Source organism: Chrysochloris asiatica, unplaced genomic scaffold (genome assembly GCF_000296735.1).
Source record: "Chrysochloris asiatica unplaced genomic scaffold, ChrAsi1.0 scaffold00081, whole genome shotgun sequence".
NCBI lineage: Eukaryota > Metazoa > Chordata > Mammalia > Afrosoricida > Chrysochloridae > Chrysochloris > Chrysochloris asiatica.
In genome coordinates this window covers 12,347,479-12,366,693 of record NW_006408599.1, presented here as the reverse complement: position 1 = coordinate 12,366,693, position 19,215 = coordinate 12,347,479, and the positions used below count along the sequence as shown (strand labels likewise).

General features: G+C 38.9%; 1 protein-coding gene across 1 annotated transcript in view; it reads left to right on the top strand.

Annotated features, from left to right (window-relative positions):
• The window catches only part of ZNF618 (zinc finger protein 618), a 210,666-nt gene that overhangs the window by 167,337 nt on the left and 24,114 nt on the right, over window positions 1–19,215 (top strand). Inside the window, exon 9 of the mRNA XM_006865694.1 lies at window positions 3,270–3,359. Within this exon, the coding sequence (XP_006865756.1) occupies window positions 3,270–3,359 (90 nt within the window). The remainder of the gene's footprint in view (window positions 1–3,269; window positions 3,360–19,215) is intronic.

Sequence of the window (19,215 nt, the reverse complement as noted above, 5' to 3'; positions counted from 1 at the left end):
TGAAACAGTTCAATTCAAGGCAGAGAAGTCAACTCAGAAGGTTATGGTGTTTATTTTTTGAGACTCCAAAGGAGTAATCTTGATAGATTTTTGTGGTAGGACACAGGACAATCACCAGGGCTCATTAAGAAAATTGAAAACAGCATGATTGTTAAAAAGGCCAGGGAAGTTGGCCCAAGGTGTTTTTGCATCGTGACCACCAATTCACCTGCTCATTCTTCTAGGGTACAAGGTCTATCCTATGAGAATTGTTTTGGGAAACCTTACCCCAACCACTCTTCAATTCTGTGATCTTTCCCCTTCAGACTTCCTTTAGTTCCCCAAACTCAAAAGAACATTTCAAAGGAACATAATTGATGTGTTTGAGTTCTGGAGGAAACTCCAACTGCCTTTTTGTCATGCAAATTAACGAACACAGAATTCTTCAGGAAAAGACTGGAAAGAGTAAAACTCACCCTTCAGAAGATGTGTGTAGACCTAGATGGAGAATATGTCCAAAAACAATAGCTTCACCTTTTTTAATAATTTTTGTTGAGTATGTCTGTGATTTTGTAGCAATACCTTTTGATTTACCCTTGTATGTTACCTTTAGAACACTTACCGTAGTTGCAGTATCAAATTTGTGTGGTGCCTTTATTTTTCTGTCTCCTCCAGACTCTCAACTCTATGAAAGCAAAGACTGTGACTGTTTTGTGCTGGTACTTAGCACAGTACCTGTTTAATAATTGAAAGTCCAAGATATTTATGCAAATGCAAACAAATAGAAAGCAGGATCTGAAAAAACAAATTATCAAGAAATTGACAAATGTAACAGTATAACTGAATATTAGGGCAGTGCTTCTTAAATGATCCAGTGTACGAGAATTTTCTGGTGGGCTTGTTACAGCACAGATTGCAGAATCCCACTTCTGGAATTTCTGTTTCCATAGGTAAGTCCCAAGAATTTTCATTTCTAACAATTTCCTAGGTGATGCTGAAGTTGTTGGTCCAGGGACCACACTTTGAGAGTCACTATTTAGAGAATGGTTTTATGTCAATCATGGAGATAATTCACCATGACAGTTTTGATCCTGTGAACCTTTGTCCATTAAACAACAATATGATATCTAAATATAAAAAATGAATTTAGAAATACAGTGGGTTCATTGGGAACCATGTGATAATGAGAGGTTTATTATTAGCAACCATACTTTAGTCTTTGACATACAAGTAGCCAACAAAGGCTCTATAGGATCTGGATAAAATAAAATCAATACAGTTGATTTAACAACTGTGAAACATACAAATAGCAAATACTGTATCTTTTCCAGTGTTCATGGGTCAGTTACAAAAATCACTTTACTAAAAAATTTAAAACGTCTACATTGGAGGTTGTTGTTAAGTGCTGTAGAGTCATTTCTGACTCATAGAGACCCTGTGGAGTGGCTGATTTGAATCACTGTCTTTGTAGTTAGCAGTCCAGTGTTTATCCTATAGTACCACACATAAACAGAGTAAGAGACCAATTAATAAAAAAAATACTTACAACACATGTAACAAAGTGTTAGAGTCTTTTTAAAAAAGATAAGTTTACCTGTAGAAACATAGACCATAAAAACAAGTAGGAAAGTCACAAAAGAAAAATTACATTCAATTAAATATTTAAAATATTCAATTTCACCAGAAGCAAATAAATAGAAAATTATAACAGCAGTGTAATAGAGTCTCATCTCATCCCCCAGCCCCTATTCAGGTAAGCATGATTTAAAATACATTAATAATTAATGCTGGCAACAGTATGCAGAGGCATCCTGGTGTAGCGCTGTGGGTTAATGTGCCGGACTGTGAAGCCATTAAATTGCAAAGTTGGCAATTCAAGCTCACCAGCTCCTCCTCAGAAACCCTATACAGGGTCGCTATGGGTCGGAACTGAATCGATGGCACTTAAGAGTATGCAGAAATAGCTGTTTTCTCACCCTTTTTGTTGGGATGAAATTTGGCCCAACGTTTTTGAAAGTAGTTGGGGTGATAGATGAATGTTGTTGTTAAATGCTATCGAGTTGATGGTGACTCATAGTGACCCTGTACAGAGTTTCCAAGGAGTAACTGGTGGGTTTGAACTGCCAACCTGTAATTAGCAGTCCAGTGCTTATCCAACAGCGTCACACCAGGACTCCTATGATGGCCAAATGAAAGCCTTAAAAGTGTATATTCTCTTCCCAGTTCTGGAATTTATCCTGTGGAAATAATAGGTCAAATGTGTAGACATTTCTACAAGGATGTGGATCACAGCCTATTTTTTCAATAAAGGGAAAAATCACAAATGATTTAAATATCCCTTGGTTATAGGGACTAGATCAGCAAATTCCAAAGTCCTTTGGGAACCATGCCGCTAGTAACTGGCAGTAGAGTTCAATATTTATTGATTGGGCCAGGTGTTCAGAGTATTGCCGATTGAGTACCCCAGCTCACAAATAGGCTATCCATCAGGGCTGGCTAATCCCAGGTCCTCAGAGCCTAGCAGATGATAATGCTGGAGTAGCAGGCCCAGATGAGTTGGGAGTGGGTGAAGACTGGGGCAAATGTCTAGATGCACCCTCTTACCCCACAGGGGTAGCTGCTCCTCTTTGTTTGGGGGTTACAAGTGATGGGCATTAAAATTTTTTTTGTATTTATCAGTATTTTATAATTTTCCCCCAGTGAACAATATTACATCAGAAATTTTTAAGAAGAAAGAAGTTAGGCAGTGCCAAAAGAGAGGTAAAGATAAAGTCTGGTGGGACCTGAGAGGAAGACGTGACCCCTTGAACCTGGGGGAGGAGGTCGGGCAGGGCAGTTCTTAGAGATGAGGGGGGCGCATGTTTGGCCATTGCAGAGGGCAGGGTTTGCAAAGGGGGTGATAGGTTGGCATTGGGGATCATCTCAGGCCACCACAAATTTCCTGAGCACCTGAGCTCGGTGTGGAGCGAGGAGGTGGCAATGTGTGCCAGGTACTGTTCTAAGCACTTGACGTATCTATATACATTTAATCCTCACAGCAATCCTGTATGAGGGTCTTGTTATTCTCCCCATTTTACAGTCAGGGAAACTGAGGCACAGGGCGGTTAAGAGACTTGCCCAAGGTCACATACACAAATGGCTGAGCTAGGATTTAAACTATCGTACTCTGACTCCAGAAGTCGTAGCTCCTGATTCTAGTTGCTGGTCCCAGAATGGGGAGGGAGGAGCAAAGTTGTTGCTTCTGCGTGGGGGCTGGATGCCCATTTGCACACCATCTTCTTCTTGGACAGAAACCGGCAATTATACCTGTGAATTCTGCGGGAAGCAGTATAAGTACTACACGCCCTACCAGGAGCATGTGGCCTTACACGCCCCCATCAGTGAGTACCTGCTCAGGGTCATGGGGAGGGGGGCAGTTTGGGGAGGGAATAGACCAGCCTTAGTCCAGGGCTGATGAAAACAAAGGTGAACTTGGTTCTGAGTCAGTCTCTTGGTCTAACTTGGGCCCCCACCTTGAGCTAGGAGAGTTCTGACTGGAAGCCAGTAAAGTCTCAGTTCCTCTCTCTGTGGAATCAAGGTATTAGACTCAGATCTGGGCCCTTGTGGATTTCAGGCTAAGAGAGTATCATCGTTTATCCAAGTCCTTCAATGACCTGCCGCCATGTGATTCAGCTTCAGTCTGCAGGGACCAGTCACCTTCACCCACTCCCCAAGCTAGGAATATGGTGAACACAACTAAGGCAGAGCCCCTATTTGCCCTTGGTGGAAAGGGTAAGGTAGTGGAAAATGCACTTATCTTAGCTGGGACATAGCCTTGCTTACAACCTTGGACAGGGCTCAGCCTATCTGTGAACCACACTTTCTCACTTCTCCTTTGATTAGGAAATGCAGGTACCTCGATACCTGTGGACATACAGCTGACCTCCCACCTCTCCTAGTTGTCTAAAGTGCTCTCCATCCTTAGGTTCCAAAATGTTTGTGTTAGAAGGGCCTTCAGATCTCTACCGCTTTATACAGTTGGTGGCCCAACGTTCTGACAGGAGCAAGAGTTACCAGCCATAGGGCAGTAGGTGGATGTTTGAGCGTGTTTGGAGGTATCACTGTCCACTCTACCATTCCGTGGACCGGAAGACAGGTCCAAACAGAAAGATGACTTATGGTCACTGGAGACTCACAGTCTGGGAAGGATCTTAACCCTCCTGGAGACCTGAGTGCAGCAGGCAGCAGACAAACAGGCAGTTCCCACTGAGGACATAAGGGTCGAGAGGAAAAGGTGTCCAGAGCCTGGAGGACTATGTAGGCATCTACCCCCAAGAAATCCAGCCTGGTGGGCAGAGCCTAAGATCAGTTTCTAGGCTAGTATTCGGATCCTGACTTGACCATTGGTTGCTATGTGATCTTATGCCTGTCACTCCTTTTCTCTGGGCTTGAGTGTCCCATCTGAGAGAATTCTCAAGGCCTTCCTTTCTAGCCAGGAATCTGGATTCCAGACATCTCCAATGTGAGTGATCCTCAGGCAGACAGCTAGAGGAAACCATCCCCACTACCCATAGCTGGGTCCTTTGTAGAGGGGGCGGGTTAGCGTTAAGGTTAACCCTAACCCTGAGACTGATGCCAAGGTGTCAGGGCTGTGCTGAGCCTGAACTCCTCTGGGGATCCAGCAGGGATATGTCCTGCTGCCCGGTACCCAGAAGGGGAAGCCACCCAGAATGCATTTACACTTAGGCATTAATTACAAGGTTAGCCCATGACCTTGGTTTCAACCTTGAGAGAATATTTTCAATGTTGCTTCTGTTCTTCACCAAATAGCTTTTCCTGGGACAAGTTGAGTTAGGTCATGGAGTTAGTTAATAAGATGGGTCTCCTGGCTTTGAACACTGGCTCTGGGACCACAAGAGGAGCATCGCTTGCATTGACTTCTTCCCAACCGGTGATTAGCAGGCCAATGTTTACCCTACAGCTTCTCTCTTCAAAGCCTATATATTTCTCTTTCGGGCCTTTATTTTCCATTTCTCTCTGTGTGAACTCTCTGTGTCACTGCTACTGTGTGTTGAATGAATCTGTCTTCTCTCTCTACGCTTTACTAAAGTCTGGGCACTCTGGGATCACATGTGTTTAAAAACACAGATTGCTAAGTCAACAGAGAATTGATTCTCCAAGACTTACTCCAAAAAATCACCCCTAAAGTGGTATCAGATCCAGAGGTTTTTATTTGTGTGTGGAGATGGGCTGGGCTTAAGGACTTCTTCAGGTGGTTTCCAGGGCTGGTGAGAATTTCGGGAAGGAATACTTAGTCCACGCTGGTGTGGAAGAAATCCTCACACCTGGAGTCATACAGTGAATACTTATTTGTGACTGGCTTGTTTTGCTAGCAAAGTGTTTCTAAGATCTCATGTATGTTGTAAATATCAGTTGTTCATTCTTCTTCACTGCTGGGTAGCATTCCACTATATGACAATACCACAGGCTGTTTAGCCATTTGCCTGTGTATGTTCATTTGGTTGTTTCCAGTTTTAGGCTATTCTAAATAAATCTGCTATGTAAAGGCATGTACAAAATTTTCTGTGGACATATGGTGTTCCTTTTAATTGGATAAATACCAAGAAGTAGAATTTCTGGGTTATAGTGGAGAGTGTACTTAATTTTTAAGAAAGTGACGAACCATTTTCCACAATGACAAGAACATTTTACACTCCCACCAGTCATGTATGGGAGAGAGTTCCATTTGCTCCATATCTTTGCCAACATTTAGTGGCATTGTTGTTAAATACCAGTGAATCGGTTCCAACTCACAGCAACCTTGTATAGGGTTTCCAAAGAGCGACTGTTGGGTTTTGGACAGCCAACCTGCAGTTAGCAGTTTAGTGCTTATCCTACAATGCCACACCAAGACTCCATTGGTGGCATTCGACTTTTTAATTCTATCTGTTGTAAAGGGTACGTACTGATACTGCGTTGTGATATTAATTTGTATTTTTCTGATGTCAGATGATAATTGGTCTTATTGCAAATTCCTTTAATTTCTGTTTATCAGGAGGCATCGTGATTTTGCCATTGTATTTAAGGGACAGCTTTGCTGGGTATGTGATTCTTGGTTGGCAATTTTTTCTTTGAGTTTTGTATTTTTCATCCAATTGCCTTTCTTGCCAGTATGGCTTTTACTGAAAAAATCAGAGCTCGGTCTTATTGGTTCTCCTTTGTAGGTAACTTCATTTTTCCCAAACTGGTCTCAGGATTCTTTCCTGACTCTTTGGTATTAGAGTTTGATTATAATATGGTTTGTTGATTTTCTGTTGGAGGCCTTCCTATTTGGAGTTTGTTCAACTTCTTGAATGTTTATCCTTTTGTCTTTTATGATGTTTGGGAAGTTTTTTCTAACAATTCTTCAAAAATTGTCTCTCTGCTTTTTATTGTCTCCTCCTGTTCTGGAATTCCACTCACCCATAAGTTGTTCTTCTTCATGGTATTCCACGTAACTCTTACTTAGGCTTTCTTCTGACTTTGTCTTTCTGATTGTTCTTCTAGCATTAAGTGATTTATTCTCACTAATTTGCATTTCAGTGTATTGTCCATTTCTGAGACCTTGTTATTAATCTTCTGGATTTCTACTTGCAAGTTTTGTTATTTTTTCAAAATTTGCATTGATTTTGTATCTCTGTTCTTGTGTGTTTTCCTGAATTCTTACAAAGATTTTTCTGTGTTCTCCTTGCTTTCCTCATCTTTCTGTCAATCCTTTGAAGGTTCCTAAATATCATTCTTTTGAATTCTTTTTCAGTTAGTTCCATCACATTTTCTTCCTCAGAAACATTTTCTGGCTCTGCATCTTAGTCATTTATTTGAGCCATTCACTCTTACTGCTTTGTGTGAGTTAAAATTGTCTGTTGTCTCTGGGGCACTGTATGTAGTGTTGTCATATTGATATTTAATTAATGATTTTATGTTAGTGTGTTCTTAGGCTCTTACCAACTGTCTTCTGTGGGTGTAGTTGGAGATGGAAGCATGTATACCATTCTTGTTCGTCATTTGTGCACATCACTTAAGTGGGTTTAGGTAGTGTTGACTGCTGTCTATTGAAGATCAGGTGGTATACGAGTTGGTACTGGTTCTTGTCCAGTGGGTGGAACTGCAGAGAGTACAGTTGTGGCTGGACTGTGGGCACGGTTGCTGTCTCCTGTTGGTTGGGAAAGAGAAAACCCTTCACACATACACCCCTCCCCCTCTACACACACACAAGAAAATAGAATAAACAAACAAGGAACCAACAATCAAAAGAGAAAATAGTATAGAGAAAAAATAAATAAAACAGACAGTAACTAGAAAAAAAGAATGTAATAACTAAAAAGACAAAAGAGGGATAGAGAAATGGAGCTATAGATAAGATAGAAAAGGAAGAAATTAGAGAAAAGCACTTAATAATAGCTAAAAAAGAGAAGAGGGACAGGAAAATGGAGTTATAGAAGAGAAAAATAGCAAAGGAAATGAAGAAATTAAAAAAAAATAAAACCACTTGGAAAAAAACAGGGAGCGGGAAGGTGAAAAGAAAAAGAATATAATGTAGTAAAGACAGACCAAAAAGGGAAAAAAGAAAGAGGGAAATGAAAAATAGAAGAAAAGAAGGCAAACAACAGTGAAGATGTTTTTGTTGTTAGGTGCCATCCAGTAGATACCGACTCATAGCGACCTTATGCACAGCAGAACGAAAACACTGCCTGATCCTGGGCCAACCTCACTACTGTTGCCACGCTTGAGTCCATCTATGCCGCCACCTGGCCAATCCATCTTGTTGGGGGTCTTCCTCTTTTTCTCTGATGCTCCACCTTACCAAACATGATATCCTTCTCCAGCAACTGCTCCCTCCTAACAGTATGTCCGAAGTATGAGAGATGAAGTTTGGCCATCCTGGCTTCCAAGGAGCACTCTGGCTGCACTTCTCCCAAAACGGATCTATTGGTTCTTTTGGCAGCCCATGGCACTTTCATTGTTCTCCAACACCATAACTCAAAAGCATCGATTCTTCTACGGTCTTCCTTCTTCTCTGTCCAGCTTTCGCATGCATATGAGGTTATTGAAAATACCATGGCTTGGGTCAGGTGCACCTTAGTCCTCAAGCTGACATCTTTGCCTGCAACACTTTAAAAAGGTCTTGTGCAGCAGATATGCCGAATGCAATACATCGTTTGATTTCTTGATTTCTGAATCCATTAATGCTGATAGTTGATCCAAGAAGAATGAAGTCTTTGACAACTTCAGTCTTTTCTCCGTTGATAAGAATGTTGTTTATTGGTCCAGTAGCGAGGATTTTTGTTTTCTTTACATTGAGGTGTAATCTATACCGAAGGTTGTGCTCTTTGATCTTCTTCAGTAAATGTTTTAAGCCCTCTTCACTTTCAGCAAGCAAGGTTGTATCATCTGCATATCGCAGGTTGTTAGTGAGTCTTCCTCCAATCTTGATGCCACATTTTTCTTCATATACAATGAAGATACAAAGGATAAAATTCAAGGGAATGGAAATAGAAGGAGGAAGAGAAAATAAAAACAATGGTACAAAAGGAAAAACAAAAAAACAATGCACCTATTGGTCCTGGAGAAGAGAAAACTCTGGTGGACTCTTGCAAGCCAAGTTGTTCACAGAGTGGGTGCAGGAGGGATGTGACATTGGAGTTCCCAGCCCTTGGTGGAGTTATATATTGGCCTAGGTATTTTCAATGTTCAGGACACTCGATCTGGAAGTAGCTCACGGAGGCCCTTGATGGGGCTGGTTCCAGTGTCTATTAGGCCCACAGGACAGCTGGGGGTAGGTTGACTGGTTAAATACTAGTCTGGTGGCTCTGTGGGTCAGTAGGTCTGGAGTTGAGCCTGCCTGACTTCAGGCACGAAAGCGGCACAAATAACCCCCACCTCACACTGGTGTGGATCTCAACCATGTGGCTCTGAACTTCTGAGAGCAGGGTCTCCACTGAGGGTGGTTGAGGGTAGGAGCTGGCCATACCTCTGGTCACTAGAGGAGCATGGGGAAAAGAAGGAATCACACCTTTCCCACTGAATGTGTGAATCTGCTCTGCCAGGCCACCTTCTGTTGCCAAAGCTACTCACATGATGGTCACGCTGTGTTTGGCCGAGTGTTCTCCAGTTGTCTCCCTCTTTCACTGCCCCTATGCAGCTTCTCCTCCCAGCAAGCCCTCAGTCCACTTCTCTAATCTTTCCTCAGAAGGTCAGGGTTCCAGGATTTTCATCTGTGTTTGCTTCATTTGGCTTCTAGTATCTTTGTTGTAGAGGGTCAGTGTTGTACATCTGCCTAATCCGCCATCTTGCTGGAAGTCTCCAGAAGTTTTTCATTTTGATTAAGTTCCATTTGTCATTTTTCTCTTTTCTCTTTTGATTACATAGTGCTTTCTAGATTGTGCCTAGGAAATCCTTTCCTACTTCAAGATGGTAAAGATATTATCCTTTATTACCTTTTAGAAGCTTTATAAATATTGTTTTTGAATTTACATTTGTGATGCACTGCAAGTAACCTTTTGTAAATAGTGTGAGATACAACTTGAGACTCATTCCATTCCATACAGGTAGCAGGTTGTTCCAGCACCATTACTGGTTGAAAAGATTATCTTTCTCTCCTGTGTTACATTGGAACCTCTGTTGAAAATGTATTGAATGTATAAGTCAGTGTGAGTTTATTTCTGTTCCAAAAATCTATCTGTCTTTAATCCAGTTCCATATCGTCTTGATTATTACAGCTTTATAGTAAGTCATACCTTAGTTATCTGATTTTGATCTTTTTCAAGATCATTTGGATATTCTAGGTGCTTAGTTTTTCCATTTAACATTTGAGTTGTCTTGCCAGTTACCAAAAAAAAAAAAAAAAATTTAACAAGGATTTTGTTTGAGACTACATTGACTCTATAGACCAATTTGAGGAGATTGGACATCTTAATATTAAATCTTCCAATCTCTGAACATGGTATATGTCTCCACGTATTTATGTCTTTTTTAATTTCTCTGAACAATATTTTGTGTATTTTCAGAGTGCTTTTCAGATGTCATTAAATTATCTCTAAGCATTTGAAGTTTTGGGCATTATTATAACTTTGCATTTTATTTTGTAATCATTCTTTTTGTACATAAACTCAATTGATTTCTGTGTGTTGAATTTATAACCTGCAACTGAATCAATTTGCTTATTCAAATCTTTTTTGTTGGGAGTTATCTTACAGTTTTTCTTGTATATGATGGTATCATATAATAAAGTGCATTATACTTGTTTCCTTCCTATGTTTCTTTTTTTTTTTTTCTTCCTCATTATACCCTCCAGTACAAGGTTGACTGAAAGAAATCAGTGGATATCTCTGCCTTGTTCCTTGTCTTAGGGTTTGTTTTTCATCTCGTAAATATTATGTTCATCAGTATCATGTTACCCAAAGTAGATTTTCATAAATGTCCTTTATTGTTTAAAGGAAGTTACCGTAAGGGAAATATCCAAAAGATTTTATCATAAATAAAGTTTTATCACACATTGATAATGTGTGTTCTCAATCCATTGAGATTATTCTGATTCTTGTCTTTAGTCTGTTAATGTAATGAATTAACGTGGATTGATTATTTTCCTTTACATGTCACCATGTTGTTGTTAAGGGGCCATCAAGTTGATTACAACTCATAGCAAAACCTTTCCCAGTTCTGTGCCATCCACACAATTGTTTTTACACTTGAGTCCATTGCTGTTGCCATTGTCTTAATCCAATCTCATTGGGGGTCTTCCTTTTTTAAGATGACCCTCTACTTTACCAAGTGTAATATTCTTCTTCAGGGTCTGGTCCTCATAATAACATGTCTGAAGTATAAGAGACCAAGTCTTGCCATCCTGGTATCTAAGGAACATTCTGACTGTACTTCTTCCAAGTCAGAATTATTTGTTCTCTGTCAGTTCATGGTGCTTTCAATAATCTTTTCTATATTTTTTGCCATAACTCAAGTGCATCAGTTCTTCTACAGTCTTCCTTATTCTTTGTCCAACTTTCACATGCATATGAGGGTACTGAAAACATCATGGCTTGAGTCAGACACATCTTAATCCTCAAACGGATATCTTTGCTCTTAAACACTTTAAGAGGTCTTGTGTAGCAGATTTGCCTAATGCAATACGTCGTTTGATTTCTTGCCTGCTGCTTCCATGAGTGTTGATTGTGGATCCAAGCAAAATGAAGTCTGAAAACTTCAGTCTTTTCTTTGTTTATCATGATGTTATTTATTGATCCAGTTGTGAGGATTTTCGCTTTCTTTACGTTGAGGTGCAATCCATACTGAAGGCTTTGATCTTTATCAGTAAGCATTTTAAGTCGTCCTTACTTCCAGCAAGCAAGATTGTATCACCTGCACATCACAGATTGTTAATGAGTCTTCCTCCTATTCTAATGCCATGGTCTTCAGATAGTCCAGCTTCTCAGATTATTTGTTTATCCTTGTTGTTGATAGGTGCCATCAAGTAGGTTACAATTCATAGTGACCCTAAGCACAACAGAATGAACCACTGCTTGATCCTCTGCCGTCCTCACAGTTCTTGCTACACTTAGGCCATTGCTGCTGCCACTGTGCCAATCCATCTTCTTGGGGAATCTTCCTCTTTTTCGCTGACCCTCCACTTTACCAAGTATACAGATTGAATAATTATGGTGAAAGAATAGAACCCTGGTTCATACCTTTCTTGATTTTAATTTTGTATCCCCTTGTTTTTCTCAAACAACTGCCTCTTGGTCTATGTACAGGTTCCTCATGATGGAATACCTGTTCTTTGCAATGTCCTTCATAGCTTGTCAGGATCCATACAGTCCCAAGCTTTTACATATTCTATAAAGCACAAATAAACATCTTTCTGATCTTCTCTTTCAGCAAAGATCCCTGTGAAGTTAGCAATGATATACCTAGTTCTACATCCTCTCCTGAATCCAGCTTGAATTTCTGGCGGTTCCCTGTTGATGTACTGTTGTAGCCATTTTCAAAATTATCCAGCAAAATTTTACTTGAATGTGGTATCAATGATATTGTTCAGTGTCACCACGACTAACTTTATTTAATCCATTAAGATTGTTGGAAAGTCAGACCTTGAACAGAACTGAAGAAAGTGACAATGTTACGATAGTTCTTCTTTGCTAGAAGAATAACTTCCTTCTCTGCAGTGTTTTTTTTAATTTGCTTTCAGGAACATGTTTTGTGCTCACATCTATCTGCAGTTCTCCAGGGTTTCACCTGACTTTTAATGTCATTTCCAGGACTGAGCCCTCAGGACAGGAAACATTCCTTGGAGTAGCAGAGTGTCCCATAGAGGCAATTAGTAGTTTGTTAATGATGATCATAATTTTAAAACATATCTTTCTGAAGGGTTTTTTGCCATTGCCTTTATTGAGATAATATTGACATACAACAAATTGCCCGTGTTTAAGAGGTACAATTTCATGAGTGTTGACACATGTATACAGTTGGGATGATGAACATATATCCTTCACCTCCAACAATTTCCTCATGCCCTTTGTAATCCTTGTGCCTCACTTTCTGATCTCCAAGAAAACCTGATCTGCTTACTGTTGCTAAGAATTAATTTGCCTGATACAGAACTTTACATATATGGAATATGACATTGTGAACTCTTTGTCTATTTTTTTTTTTTTTTTACCCCACATTATTATTTTGAAATCTATCCATCTTGCATGTATCAGTAGTTTATTTTTTAGATTGATGGGTAATATTAGTCTGTTGTGTGACTATACCACAACTTATTTCATTTATTCACCCAAGAATATGAACATTTGGTGTATTGTGTCCAGCTTGGGAAGAATACAAACAAGGCTGCTCTGAACATTTGTGTAAGTTTTTGTATGGACAAATGCCTTCATTTTTCTTGTGTAAGTACCAAGGAATGAAATGACTGGAGTGGATCAATACCTTTTTATTTACCAATTGGGTAAATACTTAGGAGTGGAATGTCATACCATTTATATGTTTAACTTTTAAAGAAACAGACAAAGTTTTCGAAAGTGGTTATGTCACTAACATTTCCACTGGGCATGCATGAGAGTCCCAGTTCCTAACTAACTTTGATACTGTTCTTTGTATAGTGATATCTTGGGAGAAAAAAAAACATTCTCTTCCTATAAAGATGTCAGCCTTGGAAAACACTGTGGAGCAGTTGTACTTGTCCTATTGGGTTGCTATGAGTCAGAATCAATTTGATGGAACAAGGAGTAATACCGCACTGTGATTTTAATTTGCATTTCTCTAATAACTAATGATTTTGAGCATCTTTTTATGAGTTTATTTGACTGGTGTTTGTTAAACTCCTCTGCTTACTTTTGAATTGGGTTGTTTCCTTATAGCTGTTTTGAGAGTCAAAAAAAAATTCTGCATGCTAGTTAAGTTTGTTTTGGTACATGTGTTCATCTAGATAAAGATACAGTGTACAGTTATCACCATCGTTGAAAAGACAATCCCTTTCTGCATACAACTTACTTTACATCTTTGACAAAACTTAATTGTTCATAAATGTGGATCTCTTCTGGACTTTCTATTCTCATCCACTGGTCTATGTAGGTCCACACTGTTTTCTGTATTAGTAGCTTTATAATAAGTCTTAAAATTAAATAATGTTAGACCTTCCTTCAACTTTGTTATTTTTCAGAATTGTGCTGACATTCTAACTCCTTTGCATTTTCATAAGGAATTCTAGAAAAAAAAGTGTGCTGGAATTTTGTAGGTTGTGTTGAATATATAGTTTTGGGGAGAATTGACATCTTACCAATATTGAATCTTTAGCCTATGGATATATCTTTACATTAATTTATATGTTCTCTAATTCCAGCAATGTTTTGTACTTTTCAGCGTACAGGTATTGCTAAAAGAATTTTGTTGGAATTACCACTATCATTCATTTTAATTTATGCTGTTGGAAGTGGTATTATTTTTCTAATTTCAATTTTCAATTTTTTGTTCTAGCATATAGAAACACAGTATTTTTAAAATATTAGTTTTGTATCCTATAGCCTTGTTAAACTAAATTATTATCAATTCTCAGGTGCTTTGTATTTGCCATCAGATTTGCTCCTTAAATGATCATGTCTTGCAAATACAGTTTTGCATCTTCTTTTCCGATTTTGGTGCTTTTTGTTTATTTTTCTTGCCTTATTGCACTAGCAGAACTTCAAGGGCAAAGTTGAATAGTAATGGTGAGAGCAAATATTTTTATCTTTTTTCTGTTATTAAAGGGAAGAAGTCTTGGTGTGATGTTGTAGGATATGCACTGGACTGCTTACCACAAGGTTGGCAGTTCAAACCCACCAGCTGCTTCTTGAAAACTGTAGGAGTCAGAACTGACTCAACAGCAACATTACTAATGGGAAAGTATGTAATACGTTTCTTTATAGATGCCTCTTGTCAGGATAAGTTTTATTCTTAATGTACTGAGACTTTTTTTTAAAAATCAGGAATTGATAATGGATTTTGGCAAGTGGGTTAATGCGCCAGACTGCAAAGCCATTTGAACTGCAAGGTCAGCAGTTCAAGCTCACCAGCCGCTCCTCAGAAACCCTATACAGGATAGCTATGGATTGAAACCGATTCTACAGCACTTAAAAACAATTGAGATACTTGTTAATAAAGTGAATTACACTGGTTGATTTTGAATTTCACCTACATTTCTAGGATAAAACCCACTTGGTCATAATGCATTATTTTTATTTGATAATTGTTATTAAATTATTAGTATCCTTTTATGTATTGTTTTAAATTGCTAAAAAAAAATTTAGTATTTTAGCATCTATGTTTATGAACGAGGCATAACGATCTTTACTTTTCTTGTAATATCTTTGATTTGGATATCAAAGTAGTGCTGGTCTAACAGAAGGAGTTAGAAAGTATTCTCGTTAGTTTTCTGAAGAGTTTGTGGTTTGTTGTCATTGCTGATGCTGTCAACTTGGTTCTGACGTATAGCGACCCTGTGTACAACAGAAGGAAATACTGTCTGGTTCGGCATCATGCTCACAATTATTGTTACATTTGAACCCATTGCTGCTGCCACTGTGTCAGGTTATCTTCTTGGAACTCTTCCTCTTTTTTGTTGACCCTCCACTAACCAAACAAGATTTCATATTCCAGGGACTGGGCACACTTAATAATGTGTCAGAAGTACATGAGACTAAGTCTTAAAATTCCTAACTTCTAAGGAGCATTCTGGCTGTACTTCTTCCAAGACAGATGTGTGTTTTCTTCTGGCAGTCCATCGTTTTCCAACACCATAATTAAAAGAAATCTATGGTCTTCCTTATTCATTGTCCAACTTGCACATGCATATGGGGTGATTGAAAATACCACGGCTTGGATCAGACTCACCTTAGTCCTCAAACTTGTATCTTTGCTTTTGAACACTTTAAAGAGGTCTTGTGCAGCAAATCTGCTTAATGTAGTATGTTGTTTGATTTCTTGACATGAGTCTTACTGTGGATCCAAGCAAAATATAGTCTTTGACAATATTGAAAATACCATGGACTGCCAAAAGAACAAATAGATCTATATTGGAAGTACAGGCAGAGTGCTCCTTGGAAGTCAGGATAGCCATACTTCCTCTCTCATACTTTGGACATACTGTCAGGAGGGATGAGTCACTGGAGAAGGATATTATGTTTGGTAAAATGGAGGGTCGGAGAAAAAAAGGAAGACCCCCAACGAGATGGTTGTTACAGTGGCAGCATCAATGGGCTCAAACATAGTAATGATTGTGAGGTTGGTCTAGGACCATGCAGTGTTTCATTCTCTTGTGCATTGGGTAGCTATGAGTCAGTACCAACTCAGTGGCACCTAACAACAACAACATAGTAAATCATGTGATTATCTGATTCAAAATGGCCAGTACCAATCCATTTAAGCTCGGTAATGCAGCTGAAGGGCTCCTGGGAGGCCACGATGGCCAAACTTCGTCTCTCAAACTTCGGACATATTGTCAGGAGGAATCAGTCACTGGAGAAGGATATCATGTTTGGTAAGGTGGAGGGTCAGAGAAAAAGAAGAAGACCCCCAGCGAGATGGATTGGCCAAGTGGCAGCATCAGTGGGCTCAAGTGTGGCAACAATTGTGAGCTTGGCCCAGGATTGGGCAGTGTTTCATTCTGCTGTGCATAGGGTCACTATGAGTCAGTACTGACTCAATGGCACCTAACAACAACAACAACAATGTCTACGATATCTTTAGCCATTCCATTTCATTTTTGACAACTTCCAGTTTTCCTAGATTCATACTGTGTACATTCCATGTTCTGAGTATTACAGCGTTTTTCCTCATTTTGAGTTATGCTCCATCAGCAAATGCAAGTCCCCAAAGCTTTGTACCATTCACATCGTTATGGTCAGCTCTCCTTTGAGGAAGCAGCTCTTGCCCAGTTGTTTGAGTGCCTTCTAACCTGAGGAGATCATCTTCCAGCGCTATATTTAAGAATGTTGTACTGCTGTTCATAATGTTTTCAGTGGCTAATTGTTCAAAAGTGGTCTGTTTTTCCTTCTTCCTAGTCTATTGTAGTCTGGAATCTCTGTTAAAACCTGTCTGCCATCGGTGACCCTGTCAACACTTAAACTACCTTCCAGCCTCGCAGCAGCACGCAAGCTATGATATACAACAGGCTGACAGACGAGTGGTGGAGTTTGTACAGAATGGTGTTATGTCTTCTGTAAATATATAATGGAATTCACCAGCATAGCTATCTGAGTAGAATTTTCTTTGTGAGACATGTTATTTAGAAATCTCTTCTATCTCCAGATATTTTGAGATTATTCACATATCTTCTCATTAGTAATTTCTCATTTAATTGCATTGTTGCCAGAGAACATATGATTTCCAATATGTTCTATATGATTTCCAGTCTTTGAAATTTATAAGATATGTTTTGTAACTCAGCATGTGGTCTATCTTGCTAAATATTCCATTTCCACTTAAAGGGAAAAAAATATATTTGGTCATTGGGTGTAGTCTCAGGTTAAATTGGGTGGCAATGATGTTTACATTTTCTGTACCTATTTATTCTTTTTAATCTGTTTATTCCATAAAGAGGAGTCTTAGTGGTGCAAAGGTTTCAAGCACTCTTTTACCATAAAGATTTGCAGCCTAGGAAAGGCTATAGGACAATTCTGCTCTGTCCTCTGGGGTCCTTGTGAGTTGGACTAGACTTGCCAGCAATTGTTTGATGGCATTCTATAAAGTACTGAAAAGGAAGTGTTGAAATCTCCAACTATAATTGTAGACTTGTCTGTTTCTCCTTTTACTTATTTTCATTGTGGATTCATGTATGTTAATACTTGATGGATTGACCCTTTTTTAATTGTACATCTGCCTTATTTATTTCTAGTAATAACTCTTGGCCTGAAATCTACATTCTGTGATATGAATCTAGCCATTCCAGCTTTTTTATGATTAGTGTTTGCATAGTATATATGTCTCTTCGTCCTTTAAAAAAAAAAAATCTGTTCATGTCTTTATATTCAAAGTCTGTACATACAGTTTGTTCTTGCTCTTTTATCCAGTCCAACAATCTCTGCTTTTTAATTAAAATGTCTAGCCGATTTATTTAAGGGGGCTTTCAAAAAGTTCATTATCTTTTATTTCATTTGTTCATGAACTTTTTGAAAGCCCCCTCTTATTTAAAATAATTTTAATATGGTTGAGGGTTTTTTTTTATCATCTTGCTTTACATTTACTATTTTTGTTACATTTACTATCTTTTCTGATTTTCTTGCCATCCTTTGTGTTAGTCGTTTGTTTTTTAATCTCCTGTTAGCTTTCTAGTATACCATTTTAATTTTGTAGTGGTTACTGCATGATTTATAGCATATCATATCTTCCATGGATTTATATCAAATCACATCCTATGTAAGAGCCTTATAGCAGATATTCTCCCATTTACTGTACTCTTGTCTGTGAGCTATTTTTATACATCTGCATATGTTTATAAACCCAACAATTACTCTTTTTGCTTTAGACAGTCAATTATATTGTAATGGAATTAAAAACCAGCAAAATATCTTTTATATTGACCCTCATAGTCACCATTTCTTATACTTTCCTTTCCTTTGTGTAAATCTGAATTCTACTTATTATCATTTTTCTTCACTGTGAAGAACTTCCTGTAACCTTTCTCAGAGTGCACATCTGTTGGTGACAGCTTCTCTCAGCTGAAAATGTTTTTATTTTACCTTCTCTTTTGGAAGGATGTTTACTTTGGATTTGGAATACTAGATTGAGAATTTTTTTCTTTTTGTTAGATACCATTGAGTGAGTTCAGACTCATAGCACCCAATGTGCAGCAAACGACACACTGCCTTTGTCATTCTCACAATTGTTAGACTTGAGCCCACTGCTGCTACCACTGTGACAGTCCTTCTCATTGAGGGTCTTCCTGTTTTTCATTGAACCCCCACTTTACCAAGCATGATGTTCTTCTCCAGGGACTGGTCCCATTTGAGAACTTGTCCAAAGAATAAGAGACAAAGTCTCACCATCAGGCCTCTAAGGAGTATTCTGGCTGTACTTCTTTCAACACAGATTTGTTTGTTTTTCTGGCAGTCCATGGTACTTTTAATCTTCTTCTTCATTCTAATATAGTCTTCCTTATACATTGTCCAATTTTCACATGCATATGAGGGGATTAAAAATACGATAGTTTAGGTCACACACACGCTAGTCCTCAAATTGACATCTTTGCTCTCGAGCTCTTTAAAGAGGTCTTGTGCAGCAGATTCACCTAATGCAATACGTTGCTTGATTTCTTGACTGCTGCTTCCTTGTCATTCCTTATTTTTGTCTTGTATTGTTTCTGATGAGAAATGATCATTCTAATTGTTACTTATCTGTATTTGTTGTTGTTGTTAGGTGGCATCGAGTCGGTACTGACTCATAGCACTTTATGCACAGCAGAACGAACCACTGCCTGATCCTGGGCCAGCCTCATTACTGTTGCCAAGCTTGAATCCATCAATGCTGCCACTTGACCAGTCCATCTCGTTGGGGGTCTTCCTCTTTTTCTCTGACCCTCAGCCTTGCCAAACATGATATCCTTCTCCAGCAACTGGTCCCTCCTGACAATATATCCAAAGTATGAGAGATGAAGTTTGGCCATCTTGGCCTCCAAGGAGCTCTCTGGCTGCACTTCTTCCAAAACTGATATATTGGTTCTTTTGGCAGCCCATGGCACTTTTACTATTCTCCTCC